Below are 19,868 nucleotides of genomic sequence, written 5' to 3'. Positions count from 1 at the left end.
GTGAATGGTTGTGATCGGAAAATTTCTAAATTATTTAAACACTTGATTGTCTGAGTATATCGAAGCAACTGGAAGTGATTATTAACCTAAGTGTGAGAGATCGAAAAACACAATGAGCGTGAGATCGGTAGGGAACCAACGCTAAACGGGACTCGATTAAAATTGGAAATTTGACGAACCCACTTAAGATCGAGATCATCATTACACTGGATTGGAATCTTAACTTGATTATTCCTAAACTTAAAATGAGAGATCGGCAATAAGACCGGTGACATAAAGATATAGTGTCGGTTCAATTTTGTTTCACAAGAGAGATCGGGAATGTACTTGACTGGTCAGGAAATTTGACAATTGGCTTGAGAGATCGGTGAGTGACTTGAAAGACCGGTAAGGCTTTAACTGATACGAGGACTTAGCATTGATTCAATTCTCTGTGAAGAGGGATCGAAAATGTGGTTAAATGGCAAGGAGAGGTCGGAAATGTAATTGGCTGGCAAAGGGAGACTTAATGCTGGGGGATCAGTTTCGAAGTTTATTGATTCTGGGGGTCGGCCAAAATATGGTGTCGACACTTATGTGTAAACCCTATAGGGTCATCGGGTGGCTTATGTTTTGCTTGAGATGATAGGTATTAGTTAAATGTTTTATTCCAGGACTCTTTTGTTATCCATGCCAAAGTGAAGAATATGAAATCTCAGTCCTACTGGGACATTTTATTCCTCTATATCAACTGCGAAGTAGAAACTATGAGGGTTCAATTTGATTTTCTTTTGAATTATAAAAAGCCTCTCTAGGCAGAATTTGTGTTGATGGGAGACTTTAATGCTCTATTGAGCCTAATTGAGAAACGAGATAGTGATTGCAGCTTTGGCATTAAAATGAGTCTTTTTACAAATTTTGTCTAGAGTATGGGGGTAATTGACTTGGGTTTCTCCGGCCCAATGATGACCTGGAACAATAGACGCAACGGCTCTCTCAATGTGCAAGAAAGGATTGATAGGGTATTGGCTAGTTCTTCATGGTTGATTAACTTTCCCACTACTTTGCTACACCATCTGGAGGACAAAGGCTCTGACCACCGTCCTATGATTCTCAACCTCAATCCTTTTTTCAAGAAGCCTAAGCGTTTCTTCTACTTTGATGCTCGATGGGTTAATTCCACTGAAGTGCAAAATGTGGTTGCTTCATCTTGGCAAACTCCGACTGGGGGTCCTATGATTAGAAAAGCGTACTGTAAACTAAAGCACTGTCGTAATGCTCTTTGGATTTGGAATCAAAAACCATTCATAACTCAAGAATCAAAATTCAAATCTTAGAAGACAATCTTGCCCATATTAAAAGAACCATGGGGGAGTGGGATGGAGAGGCAGTTCGTCAAGTTGAACAACAATTAATCAAGGAAATCAAGGAAGAGGAGATTTTCTGGGCCCAAAAATCTCAGCAATCATGGTTAAAGGCCAATGATAGGAACACTTCCTTCTTTCATGCTCAGGTGGTCCAGTGGAGGAGAAGGAACACTATTCAAGCACTTCAGGACTCTAATGGCACATGGAAATATAATTTTGATGAAATTGTCTCAATTGCTATTAATTATTTTCATAACATTTATTCAACATCTAACCCTCAGAATTTAAGCTTTGCTACAGTAGGGATTCAAACTAGAATCTCTCATGATATGAATGTCAATCTCATCAAGGTCACATATGAAGAAATTCAAAGAGCAGTTTTCTCTATACACCCTACCAAAGCTCCAGGAATTGATGGTTTCACTGGGATGTTCTTTCAAAAATTCTGGAACATTATTGGCAATGAGGTGTGTGCAACTATTAAAAACTTCTTCCAGTAGGGAATTATGCCAGCGGGCTTCAATCATACACTTATTTCTCTTATTGCCAAAGTGTAGCAAGTAAAATCCATGAAGGACTTAAGACCCATTGGTTTGTTTACTGTCTTTTACAAAATCATTGCTAAGATTCTCATCAACAGATTACAACCTATCATGCCTTTAATCATCAGCGATGAACAAAGTGCCTTTACAAAAGGGCGTCTAATTTCTGACCATATTTTGCTAAGTCATGAAATTATGCATCATCTCAAGACCAGGCACAGATCCAAATATTATGGTATGGCTATCAAACTTGACATCAACAAAGCATATAAATGTGTGGAATGGAAAGACCTCCAACGTGTAATGCAATAACTTGGTTTCCATGCTACTTGGATTCGGTGGATTATGTCCTGCATTACCATAGTGTTTTATACTGTACAACTAAATGGCCATGTCTTCCATCCTTCTAGAGGCTTTAGGCAAGGAGATCCTCTCTCCCCCTTCCTCTTCCTTATTTGTGCAAAAGGACTCTCCCACATGTTGAAGAATGCTAATCTCCAAGGCATCTTTATTTCAAGGCACAGCCCATCAGTTTCGCACCTCATGTTTGCTGATGATTCCATCATATTCTCTAAGGCAACTACTAGGGAAGCTCATACCATTAAACAGGTGCTTCACACTTACTCTCAAGCCAGTGGTCAAACAATCAATTATGGTAAATCTTCCCTTTTCTTTAGCAAAAATACTCCCCTTCAAATTAGAGAGTCAATTGCTTGCATTATTGGAATCCATAACATAGGGGAACAGGATAAATTATTGGGCTTACCCGCGATTATAACCAAATCCAAGCAACAAACCTTTGCATCTATTGTTGAGAAAATTCAACATAAGCTAGTGGGATGGAAGGAGCAAACTTTCTTAGCAGGGGGAAAAGAGACATTGATCAAATCTGTTGCGACAACAATCCCAGTGTATGCCATGTCCTGCTTCAAACTCCTTCATTTTCTCTGCCAAGAGATTAATCAGATGGTATCCAATTTTTAGTGGGGTCAATCTAAAGGGGAAAGGAAGCAACATTGGATCTCCTGAAATAATTTATGCAGTGCTAAAATGGCTGGTGGTCTGGGCTTTAAAGACTTAGAAAGCTTTAATTAAGCTCTTTTGGCCAAACAATGTTGGAGAATTCTGAACAACCCCAATTCCCCCCTAGCCCAGTTACTCAAAGGGAAATACTTTCATGCCTCATCATTTTTACAAGCTTCAATGGGCAGTAATCCTTCTTGGGGCTGAAGAAGCTTACTGTAGGGTAAGGATTTATTATCTAAAAGGCTTAGATGGCAGGTCAATAATGGGCAGTCCATCCTTTACAAAAATGAGAGATGGATTCCAAACTCCTTTCCACATTTGCCAAGACTTAAAGAGGATGCTAATCCTCATCATAACTTGGTCTCGCAGCTCATTGATTAGAACTTCTTCCAATGGAATGTGCAAGCTCTTAGAGAAGTTTTTCAGGAGGATGAAATTTCCAATATCCTAGCTATTCCTATTAGCATGATCAATAAAGAGGATAGCTTGTCATGGCATTATACTCAGAGTGGTTGTTACTTGGTCAAATTTGGGTACCACTTAGCGCATCAAATGAAACTAGCCACAGTGGCTCAGGCTACTGCAGGTCCTTGACCATTAGCTTAAGCTCATTTACATTGCTTCTGGCATAGTATTTGGAAAATTTACCTTTTATCGAAATTACATAACTTTCTTTGGAGCCTTCTGAAGGAATGCTTGCCCTCCAAAACTTTGTTAAAGACTAGATTCAAGGACATCTCTGAAGATTGTGGATTTTGTGGAGAAAAAGAATCCTTAAGGCATATATTCTTTGCCTGCCCAAAAGCAATAAAGGTCTGGCTGCACTCTCCATTTAGATTAAGATCCTCCCTCCTTAATGGGCAATCTATGATGAACTGCTGGTCTAAATTGTGTGAACCCGTTCACAACCACCCTCAAGCTAACAAGCTAATATCTCTTCTTGTTTTTATCCTATGGCAACTTTGGAAGAATAGAAACCGACTAGTTTTTAATGACCAGCCATTGGAGTTTCAACAACTATTAACAGCAACTTCATATCATCATGATGAATTCTTCATAGCCCAAGAAGCTCCTCTCCACTATGTATCTGTTGACGCAATTGGACAATTCTGGTCTGGCCCTTGCCATGGTGCATTTAAGATCAACTTTGATGCTACAACAAGATCTCAGAAGCATATGGGAACCATCTCTGTAATTGCTAAAAACCATTCGAGCTGCCCCATAGCCTGGTCTTGCAAGAAAATTTCAGGTATATCTAATCCCCTCATTCTTGAAGCAATAGCATGCAGAGAAGCTATTTTGTTAGCTAAAAGTAAAGGATTTCAACATATTATTATAGAAGGCGACTCCCAGATAGTGATAAACAGTCTCAAGGGTGCTTTTGTTCCTCAAAAGATTCAAGGAATTGTTCATGATGTTTTATTCTTAGCTCAAGAGTTTTCATCTTCTCTCTTCTCCTTTGTTAAAAGAGATAGGAAGGGCAGCCCACCTCTTAGCTGCTAAGGCTATACAAGATGAATATTTTATGTTGAATCCTTTAGCTCAATATCACTTTGTAATCCCAGCCTTACCTTTTTAAGGCTTTCCAATGAAATCATCTTTCGGCAAAAAAAAAAAAAAAATTGTTTTGATTTATTTATTTATTTGGGTCAAATGTGCGTTTATTAATTATACATGCATTATTTCGTTTCTCTGCTGAAGTTGTTTAACTACTACTCAATAATTGACTAATTATCAGTATTCATTGCTGACTTGATTTATTAAATCCATGTACAGAGAAATGAAATTCAAATAAAAATATATTATAAATCTCCATTAATTATATTTATGATTTTGAAAGAAACAATTTTATATATACACTTTGATCGGATAATATATATATATATATATATATATATATATATATATATATATATATATATATATATAACTTAAATTTTTGATTGGTAAGCTATCATTAGATTTATTTGACTACCAGTACAGTTCGTAACGTGACAGTAGAAATCGCAATGAAGGTGGCAATTATTGAACATAAAATAATTCATCATATGGGACAGGAGAGTAATATTACTTGCCGAGAATTATTTTAGGTTTTTTTTTCTTGGTATCATTTGGGCTTTCGTTAGCATTCACAAGCATGAAAACTCTCCCAAAAGTAGTTGCCTTATGGCTGTGATATATCTATATATATGATTTCATGCATCTACGTTAATATAATATTCTGAAAATCTTTCTAAAGTTTACCATTTTTATCCTATAAATTTGGGCCAATCTTAACAGATTAAGTTTGGCTACTGTCTCCCATCAGAAAGAGAGTCCTCTGATATGATCATTTTCACCGATTTCAATTATAAAAGTTTTGCTCATAACTTTGCACTTCTTTGTTCTAATAGCATTTAAAATACCGTTTTCATTTAGCTTCCCCTGCTTTGAATTTTCATTTCAATTTTATCCCTCTGGAAAGGTCGGTTTTTGTTTCTGTAACCCAACCCTATCAATAAAATATTTGAATTTGATCAATTGCACCCTACGGCCATATGCCACTACGTAATCACGCTGCAAAATCCATTCAGAAAACACTAATAAGAGATGTGCCTCTTGTGTGTACACTTTCAACTGCTTCATTTTTATATGTATATATGCAGCACTATCATCGTCAAATTTAGATATAGATTTCATAATACATCATCAAAAGCAAAGTCCTCGCAAAAGCCCTGAACAGATGTTAGAAGAGCATCTTCTTGGAGATAGAGAAATGGCCTTGGCACACGGGAAAACAGCATACATATCAATTTAGGAGGAGAACAACTGTAGATTCAACTAAATGTTAAATCTTGGAGTAAGTGTTGCTAATGAAAGAACATATTTATACATACCAGCAAGCTACTAGCGAACAATTAAGTGTATGTCTAGCTTTTGGAGCGATCCCCATTGAAAAATAAGAACAATTTGATCTAGGGTACAAGTAGCTTGGCAGTTGTTTCAGCACAGACTTATTCATCTTTCTCCTAATTATGATTTATGAAAACACCTTCATTTTCAGAACGGCTATATAGGGTAGTAGTTGACGAATGTCTTGGCTTGACTTTCGGCAGTTGCATCTTGGCCTTTAGAGTTTTAACTTTAATGACGCTAAAGTCGGTGTCATTTTCCCCCATTTTCACTTATTATCTGATGCACTTTTATTATGTGCCCTTTATTTATATATATTCTTACTAACAGCCTTATTAGTTAAAGTTCTATTTGTATCTGATCCACTAATACAACAGAGACCTCCCTTTTTTTTAATCAGTAGGCACCTGTTTATATACCCAACATCCTCAGTTAAAGCTCTCCTCATTCATACTTGTTCCGGTATAACCCCTCTGTCGCATCTGCTCCAATCCAAGATTTTGACATTTTTTATCGGTTTGATCCATCAGCGAATGGCAGCAAGCGATGTGCCGTGTTGTGAGCCCATGTTCTGGACATATCTGATCATATGTGTGGCTCTAGTGTGTTTTGCTGGCCTCATGTCTGGCCTTACACTAGGACTCATGTCTCTCAGCCTGGTTGATCTTGAGGTCCTCATCAAAGCTGGTCAGCCTCAAGACCGCAAGAATGCAGGTGGGTAGACGTTTAGCCTTCGTTGTAGCATATTTTCATCACCTTCCAAAGCTAGATGTACACCCCCTGATTTTTATGCTCAAATTCTTGATAACAGAGAAGATTCTGCCACTTGTAAAGAATCAGCATTTGCTGTTGTGTACGCTCCTTATAGGCAATGCTCTGGCAATGGAGGTATATAATTTCTTGTAACGTTAAATCTTTCAAACTTTTCACGTAAAGACAATTAATATATTTTGAATTATTTAATTTGTTGAATTCATAAGGCCCTGCCCATCTTCCTCGACGCACTTCTTCCAGCTTGGGGTGCTATTCTAATATCAGTCACACTCATACTCGCCTTTGGTGAGGTAATTCAAATCTTATATTTGCAAGTTATTTTGAAATATGGGGTTTAACATATTGAAATGCCTTCTTCTATATTTTCTCCTGTAGATTATACCTCAAGCTGTTTGTTCTCGTTATGGATTGAGTGTTGGAGCAAGAATGTCTGCAATAGTTCGGTTGATTGTTATAGTCCTCTTCCCATTAGCTTATCCGATCAGCAAGGTATAGATGCTTTTGTTCGAAGGTGGAAATCAGTTACTAATTTTTTTAATGTAAAGGAATTAATTGCAGACCAAAAATACTCGTAATTTGCTTTTTCTTCTCTGTTAGCTGCTGGATTGGATCCTTGGGAAAAAGCATTCTGCACTTCTGCGAAGGGCAGAGCTGAAGACCTTGGTTGGCATGCATGGAAAAGAGGTTAGTTTACCAGAAAGCAAAGATTAACTAATAAGAAGACCTACTTAATGGCTCCATTAAACAGGCATTAAACTAGTCAAAATGACAAAATTTCAGGAACTGAAAGTGAGACAAAATCTTGATATACTCTTGTTTTAATTAATTGCTAGGCAGGAAAAGGTGGAGAATTGACACAGGACGAAACCACCATCATTACTGGAGCTTTAGATATGACTCAGAAGACGGCCAAAGATGCCATGACACCCTTACCTAAAATATTTTCACTTGATATAAATTCTAAACTTGATGAGTATGCCCTCACTATGTCTCTGCAGCATTTCCATTAATATATACCTCGTATCAGCTGATCAATACTTAATTATTTGTTTTCCTTAGAAAAACAATGGGGCTGATAATAAGCACGGGACATAGTCGCATTCCCATTTATTCAGGAAATCCAGCAAATATCATTGGCCTGATTTTGGTAAGCACTTCAGGAACTGTAAATAGTAAAATACTTCTCTTAGACTCTGAAAATAAAACATGTATTAAGGCAGTAATTAATGATTTTTTGTTTCATAGGTGAAGAATTTAATCAAGTTCCGCCCGGAAGATGAAACCCCTATAAGAGAGACAACCATCAGGAAAATTCCAAGGTATAAAATTAACAAAGAACTGGCGGTGTTGTGGTTGCATATTTGAAATTTATGTTCCTTTTTTTTTTCTTGGCGGGCAAATTTTATTTTCTCCTTGTTCCTGATTTTTATCAAATGGCTATATAATCTGTTTAATGCACACAACAGCAACTTCACAACTTGTAGGTTTGCATAATAACTAATCTTCATTTGTGATAGGGTTCATGATCGTTTGCCTCTTTATGATATATTGAATCAATTTCAAATTGGTCACAGCCACATGGCTGTTGTTGTCAAGGGTAAGGACGATGTTAAGGAAATTGCAGAAGAAACAAAAACCAATGGTAGCATCTTCAAGACGAACAATAATCCAAATTCAAAACAAAGAAAAGCAGATATGAAAGGTAGAATCACTTGAGAACATATTTTTTTCTTATTTATTGTAAAAAAAAAAAAACTCTACTCCTTCTAAGTTCTCTCTATATCGTTAGTATGTTCAGGGATGATTCATCAGCCTGGTCAGAATGAACAATTGAATATCTGTATACATTCACCATCTGTGTACTCCAGTGACACAGAAATTGAAAGTCCAATGCCGGATAATGCGAGAGATCTAACAGATCTTTTGCACCCAAAATTAAAGAAAAATGAATGCCAAAATCAAAATCTTCCAATTGAAGATTTGGAATCCCTTTCAGCTTTAGATGAAGAAGTCATTGGCATCATAACACTGGAAGACGTCATGGAGGAACTGCTGCAGGTGATGAATATATAATAGCTTAATTATAGTTGCTAATTAATTTGTTAATTAATGTGCACCCGCATTGTCAATAAAGTCTAATGAGTAATTAGTAACAAGATTTTCAATTCTTGCAGGAAGAAATCCTGGATGAGACTGATGAGTATGTTGATGTTCACAACAAGTAAGGGCTATTCAATTCAATTTGTCTTTTATGCTTCAAATACATTAATTTATTTAACCTCTTTCCTCTTGTACCTTGAAAGGATAAAAATTAATATGCTAGATTGGCGAAGATCTCCCTTAAAGAGGTCTCCCATAGCAGCATCAGCTTCCCATATTCAATGGAGGACTCCTGTGGCTTCCCCAGTTTCTTCGTATCATCAAAGTCCACTACCCTCCTGCAATCATACTCCCATACTGCACTCTCCAATTCCACCATATGTTTGTTCTCCATTGGCTAGACCAACTCTATCAGCTTCCCCTGGAAAATCTGTTCCCAATTCTCCAGCTGCGCATTACTCACCATCCTCTCACCGGGTATGCACTAACATAAATTTTACGATAATTGTATGTTTTTAATCTCCACTAAACTAAATTTAAGTTTTTGGCAGGTTTCAAGAAAATCATATGAGAAGCTGAGAAGGCCTGAGGATTTGTACTGATTGTTATTTTTGGAAGGTTTGTTGGTTTAGTCGCAGAGAATAAAATATGCAAATCTCACTTATGCAAGAATATTATTGGATAAAAATGTCATTTTGCCTTGTAACGACGTGCCGCTTCAAAGCTGGACAGGGGATCTTTTTTTTTTTTCTCCTTATCGTACGACAAGTAGTTTCTTTAGCGGATGCGCTGCCTGTCCCTCGTTTGCTTTGCCCTATTCAGTTGTAACTTTGGTCAATTGTTGATGCATCCACGGGATCCTCAACTCTTTATCAATCAGTGTTTCCCCACCCCAATTTCCCTTTTTATTTTTTTAATTTTCTATTTTCAAAATGGCCCTAATCTACAATAAATTAGTTTAACCGGATAAAAATCTCAATTCACAATGCAATGCTCTTCATATTTTACATTTTATTTATTTTTTAAAAAAAGGTTCTATATCAATTTATTATCATATACAATGTCTACCTGGAAAATAAATACAAGAGCTTAATAATTGAACCAAGAAATATCTCACGAAATTAATCGCAAGCCAGAGCACCATTCATTTGCGTTCGGATAAGATAGCCAGCCATAAGGACAGGCACATATGGGGCTGACAAAAAACAAAATAGAGCTTAAGAAACATGAATGCTTTTGTCTGTTCGCACAAATCACCTCTCTACCTAGCAAAGCCTTCTCCTTGGAACCCAAAAATCTCTACTCTCCTCCCCACAAGCTTGCGAAACCCAAACGACCTTTCAAGAAAATGGCAGCTACACGGAAATGCCAAAGGCTTTGCCAGCAGCAAACCACCTTTGACAGAAGACGGAACTCGCAACATTAATGAACAGAACAACAGTGACCATGATGACGAAATACCAAAGGAAGTGTTTAATAGGATCACAAAGAGAATCTTGGTCTCTGTGGGTGCTCCTATGGCCCTTGCTTGGCAGTCTTAAAGTTTTTTGGCACGGTCAAGGAGCAAGGCATTTGGGATGTGCCTTTATGGCTACCCTTTACGACAACTTTCCTGACGCTAGGGACATCAGCGCTTGGGATTGCTTACGGAGCTTTATCTACAAGTTTGGATCCTAACAAGAAGGGTTCATTACTTGGGCTTGAAGAGGCCCAGCGGAATTGGGCTGAGACGTGGAAGGAAGAAGATGAGAGCAAGTAGTGAGGCGGCAACCAATGTTATCTAAACGGTGTTTCTTTTCCCCTTGTTATCAAGCGTTAATGTATGATGAAGGATTAACTTTTTTATTCATAATTGTTAATTTTTTTGACATAAATTAGAATAATTCACCTCTCGTTTTTTGAGATAAGTGTCATCTCTGTTTTTCCTATTTGGTTTTAGGATTTCAAACCCTTTTCACTTGTCAGTCAAGTCACTCGTTATCGTTAGCCTCATTGTGAGTTCTTAATTTCCCATGTTGAATTGGGGTGCAAATAGTGTTAAATGAGTCCATCTTTTATCAGACAGAGACTTAATGTAACGGTTAGGCTCCAACGTCCGCTTTAGCCATAAGTATCTCGGTTCTGTCCTATAGGTAGAATGAAGAACTTTCCAGGAGGTCACCTATCCTAGGATTTCTCTCAAGCAAGCATGCTTAACCCCAGAGTTCTTCGAACTCTCCAGGCCATTCCACCCAAAGGCGCTTCTAGTGATTAGTTCCCCCATTTTATATATCATTACTTTCCACTCCCATTCCGATGTGAGACGTGTTTCCCATCTTTTAGGGAGCTTTTCGCCACGTCCAACGGAATCACTGGGGCACTGCCTTAGGGCCTTGTGGCCCACCAGCTTCCACCACAAGTGTCCTCACTTGTCCCACCATACCGAGGGAGCTTTTGTAACACCCCTATATGCATAGCCTGGTATATTTCACTGTTTCGGCGACCGGTGTCAGTCCAGACAATTAAGAGGATTATAACCAAGTTTAAGACACCTAGATAAGCCATGAATGAAAATAAATAGTGATTACCAGAAGGTTAAGTATAAATAAGAAAAACAAAGCATAAAATGTTAAATGAGTCGGGGGTTACAGTGATGGCTGACCTTACCGGGAAGTGACCGTGAGGTCAGTCCCAACTCTAATTTTGAACAGGACATTGTGACACAGCAGTCCTAAGAATTATTGCGAAACTAGTGGAGAAGAGAAAATCACAGAAAAGAGTTGATAGGTAGGTCAAATAATTAGATTAGAGTTTCGGAAGAAACACTGAATTATTGAAAAATTAGATCAGACCGGCGAGGGGCAAATTTGTCAATTCACCCTTAAAGGTGACTTATGACCTAAATGTCCAATAAAATATAGGAAATTAATATTGTAAAATATAAAATAAAAGAGGAAAGGTGTATGAAAAAGAAAAGAAAAGAAAATTAAAAGAAATCTTTATGACATCACTTAAGTGATGTAAGCATGATACAATAAAGAATTTTAATTTTAATTTAATTAAAGTGAGATAAAGATAATTAAACAAATAAAAAACAAAATGAAAATTTAAAAGTCCATCTTCTCCATTGTTTTGCCGTCACTTTCCTCACTCATCTCTCTCTCATTTTCTCTTTATTTTCACCATTTTTAGACTTAGAAAGCTTAATTTTCTCTAGTTTTTTCCCATAAATTTCTTAAACTCCAACACAAAATCACATTCTTAGACCTAGATACACCACCTGGGAATAAAAAGGAAGAAGGAAATTAAAGATTGAAGAAGAAGAAAAATTGCTTGAATAAGGTAAGCCAATTTTCTCACCATATGCATGGTTTATACATGAAATATAATTGAAATTGATGAAATTATGTAAAGAAACTTGGAAATTTATTCATGTATGGACTTAGGAGAAATTTGGCAGCCATGGGAATAGTCGGGTTTATGGTGTTTTAGTAGAATTAAATGTGTAAGTATGCTTGAATGAGTGTGTAGATATAAATTATACACTTTGATTTCATGAATTGAAGCAAATTGAGAAATTAGGGTTCTTGGTGCCATTGAAATTGGGGGAAAATTTAAAGGAAATGGTTAATTGATGTAATTGAACCTAACTGAGGTTAGAAATGGTCAATTGGGACCAATTGGGATGTGTTGGAGTAATGAGAATTGCAAGGCAATTCGGATTAGTGAGGGTTCACTTTTGAGCAGTTTGATTTAGGTCCCTTTCAGGGACCAAAACTATAATTCTGCTGCCCCAATTGGTATGAGACCAATTGGATATGAAAGTAGACACATAATGCCACAATTTTCATGGAGAAACCATGCCTATAAAATGACATTAAGATAGTGAATAATTAGGTCAAATCCGGGTAATGCACATTACCACTGTACATAAATGACCAAATGAACAATGCCATAACTTGGTGTAGTAAGGTCCAAATGACCTAGATTTTATACCGATGGAAAGCTGAGACAAAGCACTATAACTTTTATGAAGAACACAAACCCAAATTCTCACCATAATCCATCCAAAAAGTGAACTGCATTCAGCACACCAAAACTGCCAAAACCAAGAAAGTGCCCAGAATTATGGGTTTGAACTAATCCGGCTAGCCTTAGAAAAATAGGCATATCATGGGCTACAAAACTCCGAATGGAGTGATTCAAAAAGTGAATTAAAGCTAAGACAATAAGGAACAACTTTGATGGAGGACACTTAGCCAAATTTGTAACGCCCTCACCGTAGGTGGTCTATACATTTTACTGTTCTGACGACTAATGTCTGTTCGGACAGTCAGAATATTTGGAACTACACTTAAACTATAGTAAGGAGGCATAAATTGATGGAATAAATATTAAGAAAATATAGGAAAAATTTAGAGAATTTATAAATTGGTGCAAAAATAATAAAAATAACCCAATATGCACCATGAAGGGCATTTTGGTCATTTCACCCACAGAGGTGAATTTTGACCTAAATTTCAAAATTAAAAATTTGAGAGAATAAAAATTAACATAAGTTAAAAACCTTATGAATTGAACTAAAAAAGAAGAAGAAAAGAAGAAGAAAAAGAAAAGAAAAAGCTTAGGAAACTTAAAAATTTAAAGTACAAAATTTAAAATATATATATACCACTAGAGACAAAACCCACCAACCCTTTTCTTCCTCCACTTCTTCTCTCTCTCTCTTTCCCTCCCATGGTCAACTGCTACCTTCCATGTTCGACCATTGTTGTCAAGCTTTCAAGCTTGATTTCCCAAGCTTCTACCTATTAAAATAATTAGCTCACTTCACAAAAAATACTCCCCACTCTATAAGGAAGCCATAGATAGTAGTAAGAAACAAGGAAATTGAAGTTTGAAAAGCTTAGATATAGGGCTACAATTTTCATGAAGACCACTGAACCCAGAAATGCCAAAAACTAAACCAAATTGCTGGCCCAAGTTGGGTCACAAAACTATCCAGAATTAGGTTACCTAGAAACTGCTGGACCTAACCTCACCCGACCAGTTTTGGCAAAATGATCATAACTTGGTCTACAAGAACTTAAATGTAATAAAACTAATGGAAAAATGTCCACAAGACATAGACCTACAAAATTGGTGTTTTGACCAAAACCCATAAAATAAGAGAACTAGGTCAAACAGTTAGAATAAGTCACTGCATCAAAACCTGCAATCTGACTAAACTTCACTTGACCCCAGAACAGTGTTTTAGTTATAACTCTCACTAGAAAAATCCAATTTATATGAGCCATACCTTTCCAGAAACCTGAGAGATAGGGCTACAACTTTATTTTAGAGACTTTCTCAAATTATGCTTGTAAGAACCTCAAAAAGTGACCTGCATTCACTGTCCTGAACTGAGCTCCTGTTGGCATAGGGTACATGAGCCCAGGTCAGTTATTTGGCCATAAATAACTCCACAAAACTTGAAAAATTGTGATTAAAAATTTTGAGTGATCATAATACATAGGGCAACAATTTCTATGAAGATCACTATGCCTAAAAGTGACTACAACATGTTCCATTAATTAGGTAAACTTTAAGTCCAAAAGTTGCCCAGTTAGGGAACCAGAATCTAGAAATGAGTTAGTTATGGTTACCCGACCATAACTTGAGTTATAAAAATCAAATTGACATGATTCAAATGGAAAAATAAAGATAAGACATAAGGGAACAACTTCCATGAAGGAAGTGTGGCCAAACAGTGGCTACAAACTGACTATATGGATAGGCAAAAGTAAGACACAAAACTGAAACCAAAGAAGGATCCATGAGATAAATTATCTTATGGTAGGAATTTAACCCTAATAAGCCATTAAACACTAAATTACATGAAAAGAGGTATGTGGGACCTATTTTCCCACTATAAAGTGATATACACATTTCAAAGAAATAAGTAATAATGTATAATTGCTCAATTTGATATGTAAAGTCAAAACAGTGAAACTGAACCTGAAGAAATGATCTTGAATTAAATTGTTTTTAATAAGGACTTATCCCTAATAAATCACTACATGCTAAATTACATGAAATAGGTATGTGGGACTTACTTTTCCACTACAAGGTGACATAAAATTAGTTGATACATAAAATGTAAATTTACCTAAATGGTTTGTTAAACATATAAGTCGTACAAAAATACACTTGGAATCTATGTTTCCATCATATATGAAATAACAATACTATTAATATGTATAGTACATGACATAAAATAATGAGAGTGATAAATATATAAGTTATCCGAATAAGTGCTTGGGACCTATGTTCCCATTATAATAACATGGAAATGGTATAAAGCATAGGTAGTACATGAAGTGAAATAAAAATATGTTATGAACCCTTAATAGCACATAGCATGAAATAATAAAACTATAAGTGCTTAATAGTACTGATTTACCCAAAGTATGCCTAGGCTTATATGTATATAATTGGATCGATTGGTATACCAATTAGGGACCACAGATAGCAGTACTGCTTACAGAGCAAATCATGAACTGATAATATATGTCTAATATAATTGTTCTACAGGTTATATGCCTACCCATTGGCCATTGTACCTAACCTTATTTCTGGCTTTACAAGCCTGACAGCAGGCCTCGTGCCTGACAGATGTATACAGGGTAGACATATGGCTATCTAACCCATATACTCCCGTGTATCCAGCATTATAGTTTGTTATAGGTTACTTGGGCATAAAAATACAGATATGACATAAAATACACTGATATAACATAAAATACATTGATATAATTCCAAAGACTCTAATATGAGTAAAAAAAGCCAGAGAATGAAATTAATACCCAGAAAAGATACTGATAATTAATTTATTTTCAAAGTACAAAAAAGTCATAAATGACTTAGACTGTATAAGAAATGAACAGAAAAGATACTAATAATTAATTTATTCTCAAAGTGCAGGAAATTTATAAATGACTTAGAATTGATGAAAAATTTACTGATATGAGTTTAAGGAGACTGAAAATAAAATATATGCATAGATAAAATCCTGATAAATATATTGATTCCAAAGTGTTATAAAATATGTCATTGACTTAGAATTATGAAATTACACATCTTATTGTCATTTTAAACCATTTAGCTATTCTGCTTTAAGATTATGCACCACTAAGCAATTTGCTTAGCGCGTTGGAATTTCCATCGCATAGGTACTGGAGATCAGCAACCGGTATAGCAGCAGCCGCCACAATAGTATTCTAACCGCAGTTGACCAGATCTGCATACAGTCCAGAGTTCACCTCATTAGTCTTTTATATTTTGGTAGGGCCCATGTACTAGACTTAGTATTTTGGGTTATTCTATATAAACATTATGTTGTTATATTTTGTGTAGTAAATAAATGAAATTTACATTTTGGGATTGTAAATAAGCTTGTAAGCTTTTGTATATAAATTTCCATCTGAATGAATGAATGAGTTTCATTTCTTGAAATGATATGATATGATATGACTATGGATATATAAGATAGATATGGAATTGTTTTTAATAGGTAACTAGTGGAATCCACCAGATGCTAATAAAACAGAGGAGGCTCTGCCCGGGTATCCACAGAAATAAATTGTTATAAAAAAAAATTTCACATATGGAATACCTGCTTTTAAATGATATTAAAAGTATACAATAGACAAGATAGGATAGTCTGGCATCGAATGTGGCACTTCTTGCTCAGCTATACAGTAGACGGGTAAGGGGCGTCACATTCAATGGTATCAGAGCAAAGGTTTAGGCGGTCCTAGACCTAGATAGATAGAAAGAAAATAGTTGCATCACATGCATGGGCCTTTAGATAAAGTCGAGGTGACACTAATGCAGATCTATTCTTTGTCTATTTTATAGGATTGATAACGTCCGATCCATCAGAGCACGGGTCTCTAAAATCGATAGAGGAAGAGGTAGAGAGTCACGCACCTACACCTGCGTCTAGTCAGGGGCACAGTAGCAGTAAAGCAGAACCATCGTTTGATACTTTAATAAGGACACAGCAGGCCTTGCTAGAGCAGATGACTCAATTGCTCCGTCAGCTCACCGGAGCTATGCCACCACCTCCACAGCCAGTATATAGGACCCCAGTAGGGAGAGTTAGAAATGATGAGCAGTTCAGGAGGGACAGACAGCATAAGAGAGGGTTTGAACTTGGCTAGTCCAGTGTAGCTCATACAGAGACCAAGAGACCCGGGGGTTCTCAGGGTCAGATTAAGAGTAGAGAACAGGGGCAGAGGTTCCAGTTTACCCCTAGGAGAGGAGGTCAGACAGTTATATCAGTTGGCAATTCTATGGGTCCTGTAGCACAAAGATCAACCCCGGTGCCAATTTGTACACATTGTGGGAAGAACTACAGAGGAAAATATAGATTGCTAATGGGTGGATGTTTCAGATGTGGGTCCACAGAGCATTTTTTGAGAGATTGCCCACAGAGGAGTGCTCCCACAGCTCCACCACAGACTTAGAGGTCTGCCCCGATAGTATAGAAGGGTAGAAGACTGATGAAACCAGAGATAGCTGGTAAGTCATAGAGGGCTTCCGAGACTATAGAACAACCCGAGGTTAAAGTAGCACCCCGCGTGTATGCTATAGCTCGGAAGGAGCCAGACCTGGTAGATGTTGTCAAAGGTATATTTTCTAATTATAATACCTTTAAAAATGTATTGAAAGACTCTAATTATGTTCACTCCTATATATGCACTGTACCTCTTGTTGGAAGAGGATATCGATAGATGGGTCAGAAGATGACATACTTATCACCAACCCTTTAAGTCATCAGGTGATTATAGATTATCAACCGAAAAGGATTGTGTTAAAAATAATGGATGGAAATAAGAAAGAGACTGTATAGGAGATGAAAGAGGATGATTGCAGAACTGATTGAGGATAAGTATAGGAAAAACCTTATCTATTGGGATATACCATGGTAACTACGCAAAGTTCTCGATGTTTGTGCTGTAAGCTGCAGATTACAGTACCAACTTGGGATAATTGTGTAGAGTTACATATTTTCGATAGTAAATCGAGATAGGGATAAGATTATAGAGCTAGATCTAGTAAGACAGACTAAGGATTAGCAGAGATCTACATAGCTGAGATAGTACTGTTACACGAAGTGTCGAATCGCTCATATTTGACCGAGACCTAAGATTTACTTCAACAGAAGTTACAGGGATCATTGGCCACTCAACTGCACTTCAGTACGGCTTTTCATCCCCAGATGGATAGACAGTCTGAAAGGGTGATATAGGTAACCCTTAGAACTTATTAAATTATTATAGATGTTAAAAACATGATAAAAATGATATGACATGAACTATATGATAGGTATTGGAAAATATGTTAAGAAGCTGTGTCATCAATTGTGAAGAGAATTGGGAGAAATATCTGTCTTTGGTAGAGTTTGCTTACAACAACAGCTACAAAGCCAGCATAAAAATGGCTCCATATGAAGCATTGTATGGGAGGAGATGCAGGATTCCCTTATGTTGGACAGAAATGGGAGCAGAGAAATTTCTGGGCCCAGATTTAGTGAGATAGACTGAGGAAAAGGTGAAACTCATTAGAGACAATGTGAAAGCCGCCTCAAACAGACAGAAGTCATATGTTGACCTGAGGAGAAAGGATATACAGTATGAGGTTAGCGATAAGGTGTTTCTCAAGGTATCACCTTGGAAGAAAGTGCTAAGATTTGGTAAAAAGGGTAAGTTGGACCCTAGGTTTATTGGTCCATACGATATCATTGAACGTGTGGGTCCAGTGGCCTACAGGCTAGCTTTACCACCTGAGCTGGACAAGATTCACAATGTTTTTCATGTGTCGATGCTCAGGAGATGCATATAAGATCCTTCACATGTCATTTCAGCAGAGGAGATAATTGTGCAACTTGATTTAACATAGGAAGAAGAACCAGTTAGAATCTTAGCACAGGAAGTGAAAGAACTCAGAAACAAGAGGATCCCATTAGTGAAAGTCTTGTGGAGACACCACAACATAGAAGAAGCAACATGGGAGGGTGAACAAACGATGAGGTAGCAGTTCCCTCAGCTCTTCACATCAGACAAATTTCGAGGACAAAATTTTTATTTAGAGAGGAAGAATTGTAATGCCCTCACTGTAGGTAGTCCGTACATTTTACTGTTCCGACGACTAATATCTGTTCATACAGTCAGAATGTCTAGAACTACACTTAAACTATAGTGAGGAGGCATAAATTGATGGAATAAATATTAAGAAAATATAAGAAAAATTTAGAGAATTTATAAATTGGTGCAAAAATAATAAAAATAACCCAATATGCACCATGAAGGGCATTTTGGTCATTTCACCCCAGAGGTGAATTTTGACCTAAATGTCAAAATTAAAAATTTGAGAGAATAAAAATTAACATAAGTTAAAAACCTTATGAATTGAATTAGAAAAGAAGAAGAAAAGAAGAAGAAAAAGAAAAGAAAAAGCTTAGGAAACTTAAAAATTTAAAGTACAAAATTTAGAATATATATATACCACTAGAGACAAAACCCACTAACCCTTTTCTTCCTCCACTTATTCTCTCTCTCTCTTTCCCTCCCATGGCCGGCTGCTAGCTTCCATGTTCCACCATTGTTGTCAAGCTTTCAAGTATGATTTCCCAAGCTTCTACCCATCAAAATCATTAGCTCACTTCACAAAAAATACTCCCCACTCCATAAGGAAGCCATAGATAATAGTAAGAAGCAAGGAAATTGAAGTTTGGAAAGCTTAGATATAAGGCTACAATTTTCATGAAGACCACTGAATCCAGAAATGCCAAAAACCAAACCAAATTGCTGGCCCAAGTTGAGTCATAAAACTGCCCAGAATTAGGTTATCCAGAAACTGCTGGACCTAACCTCACCTGACCAGTTTTGGCAAAATGATCATAACTTAGTCTACAAGAACTTAAATGTAATGAAAATAGTGGCAAAATGTCCACAAGACACAGACCTACAAAATTGGTGTTTTGACCAAAACTCAGAAAATAAGAGAACTAGGTCAAACAGTTAGAATAAATCACTGCATCAAAACCTATAATCTGACTAAACTTCACTCGACTCTAGAACAGTCTTTTAGTCATAACTCTCACTAGAAAAATCCAATTGAGATGAGCCATACCTTTCTAGAAACCTGAGAGACAGGGCTACAA

At 36.7% G+C, this 19,868-nt stretch overlaps 1 protein-coding gene and 1 pseudogene across 3 annotated transcripts; both read left to right on the top strand.

Moving 5' to 3' along the window:
- The first annotated feature begins 6,231 nt into the window (after window positions 1-6,231).
- LOC110637406 (DUF21 domain-containing protein At5g52790) lies at window positions 6,232-9,550 on the top strand. Of its 3 annotated transcripts, none has more exons than XM_058132750.1 (13): window positions 6,232-6,520; window positions 6,618-6,694; window positions 6,787-6,870; window positions 6,956-7,069; window positions 7,178-7,264; window positions 7,414-7,553; window positions 7,640-7,727; window positions 7,826-7,899; window positions 8,155-8,282; window positions 8,370-8,638; window positions 8,755-8,801; window positions 8,884-9,157; window positions 9,232-9,550. In XM_058132750.1, exons 1-13 carry the CDS (start codon window positions 6,340-6,342, stop codon window positions 9,280-9,282), a joined length of 1,614 nt encoding a protein of 537 aa, XP_057988733.1. In that variant the 5' UTR covers window positions 6,232-6,339; the 3' UTR covers window positions 9,283-9,550. The 3 variants fall into 3 exon arrangements, with proteins under 3 accessions (XP_057988733.1, XP_021643185.2, XP_021643186.2); XM_021787493.2 differs by having other exon boundaries at window positions 6,238-6,520; window positions 8,098-8,282; XM_021787494.2 differs by having other exon boundaries at window positions 6,239-6,520; window positions 8,098-8,282; window positions 8,379-8,638.
- A 291-nt stretch (window positions 9,551-9,841) lies between these two features.
- On the top strand, window positions 9,842-10,587 carry LOC110637407 (uncharacterized protein PAM68-like; annotated as a pseudogene).
- The last annotated feature ends 9,281 nt before the right edge of the window (window positions 10,588-19,868 follow it).

This window comes from Hevea brasiliensis, chromosome 13 (genome assembly GCF_030052815.1).
Source record: "Hevea brasiliensis isolate MT/VB/25A 57/8 chromosome 13, ASM3005281v1, whole genome shotgun sequence".
In the NCBI taxonomy this organism is placed as follows: Eukaryota; Viridiplantae; Streptophyta; class Magnoliopsida; order Malpighiales; family Euphorbiaceae; genus Hevea; species Hevea brasiliensis.
The sequence above is the reverse complement of the archived record's forward strand: the minus strand, read 5'-3'. Positions and strand labels throughout refer to the sequence as shown.

Excerpts from the sequence above, each read along its gene's own strand:
- LOC110637406 (XM_021787493.2), top strand. The coding sequence starts at position 6,340 with ATGGCAGCAAGCGATGTGCCGTGTTGTGAGCCCATGTTCTGGACATAT. Across the intron at positions 6,695-6,786 it reads GCAATGCTCTGGCAATGGAG|GCCCTGCCCATCTTCCTCGA; the intron begins GTATATAATTTC and ends TGAATTCATAAG. Across the intron at positions 9,158-9,231 it reads ACTCACCATCCTCTCACCGG|GTTTCAAGAAAATCATATGA; the intron begins GTATGCACTAAC and ends AGTTTTTGGCAG.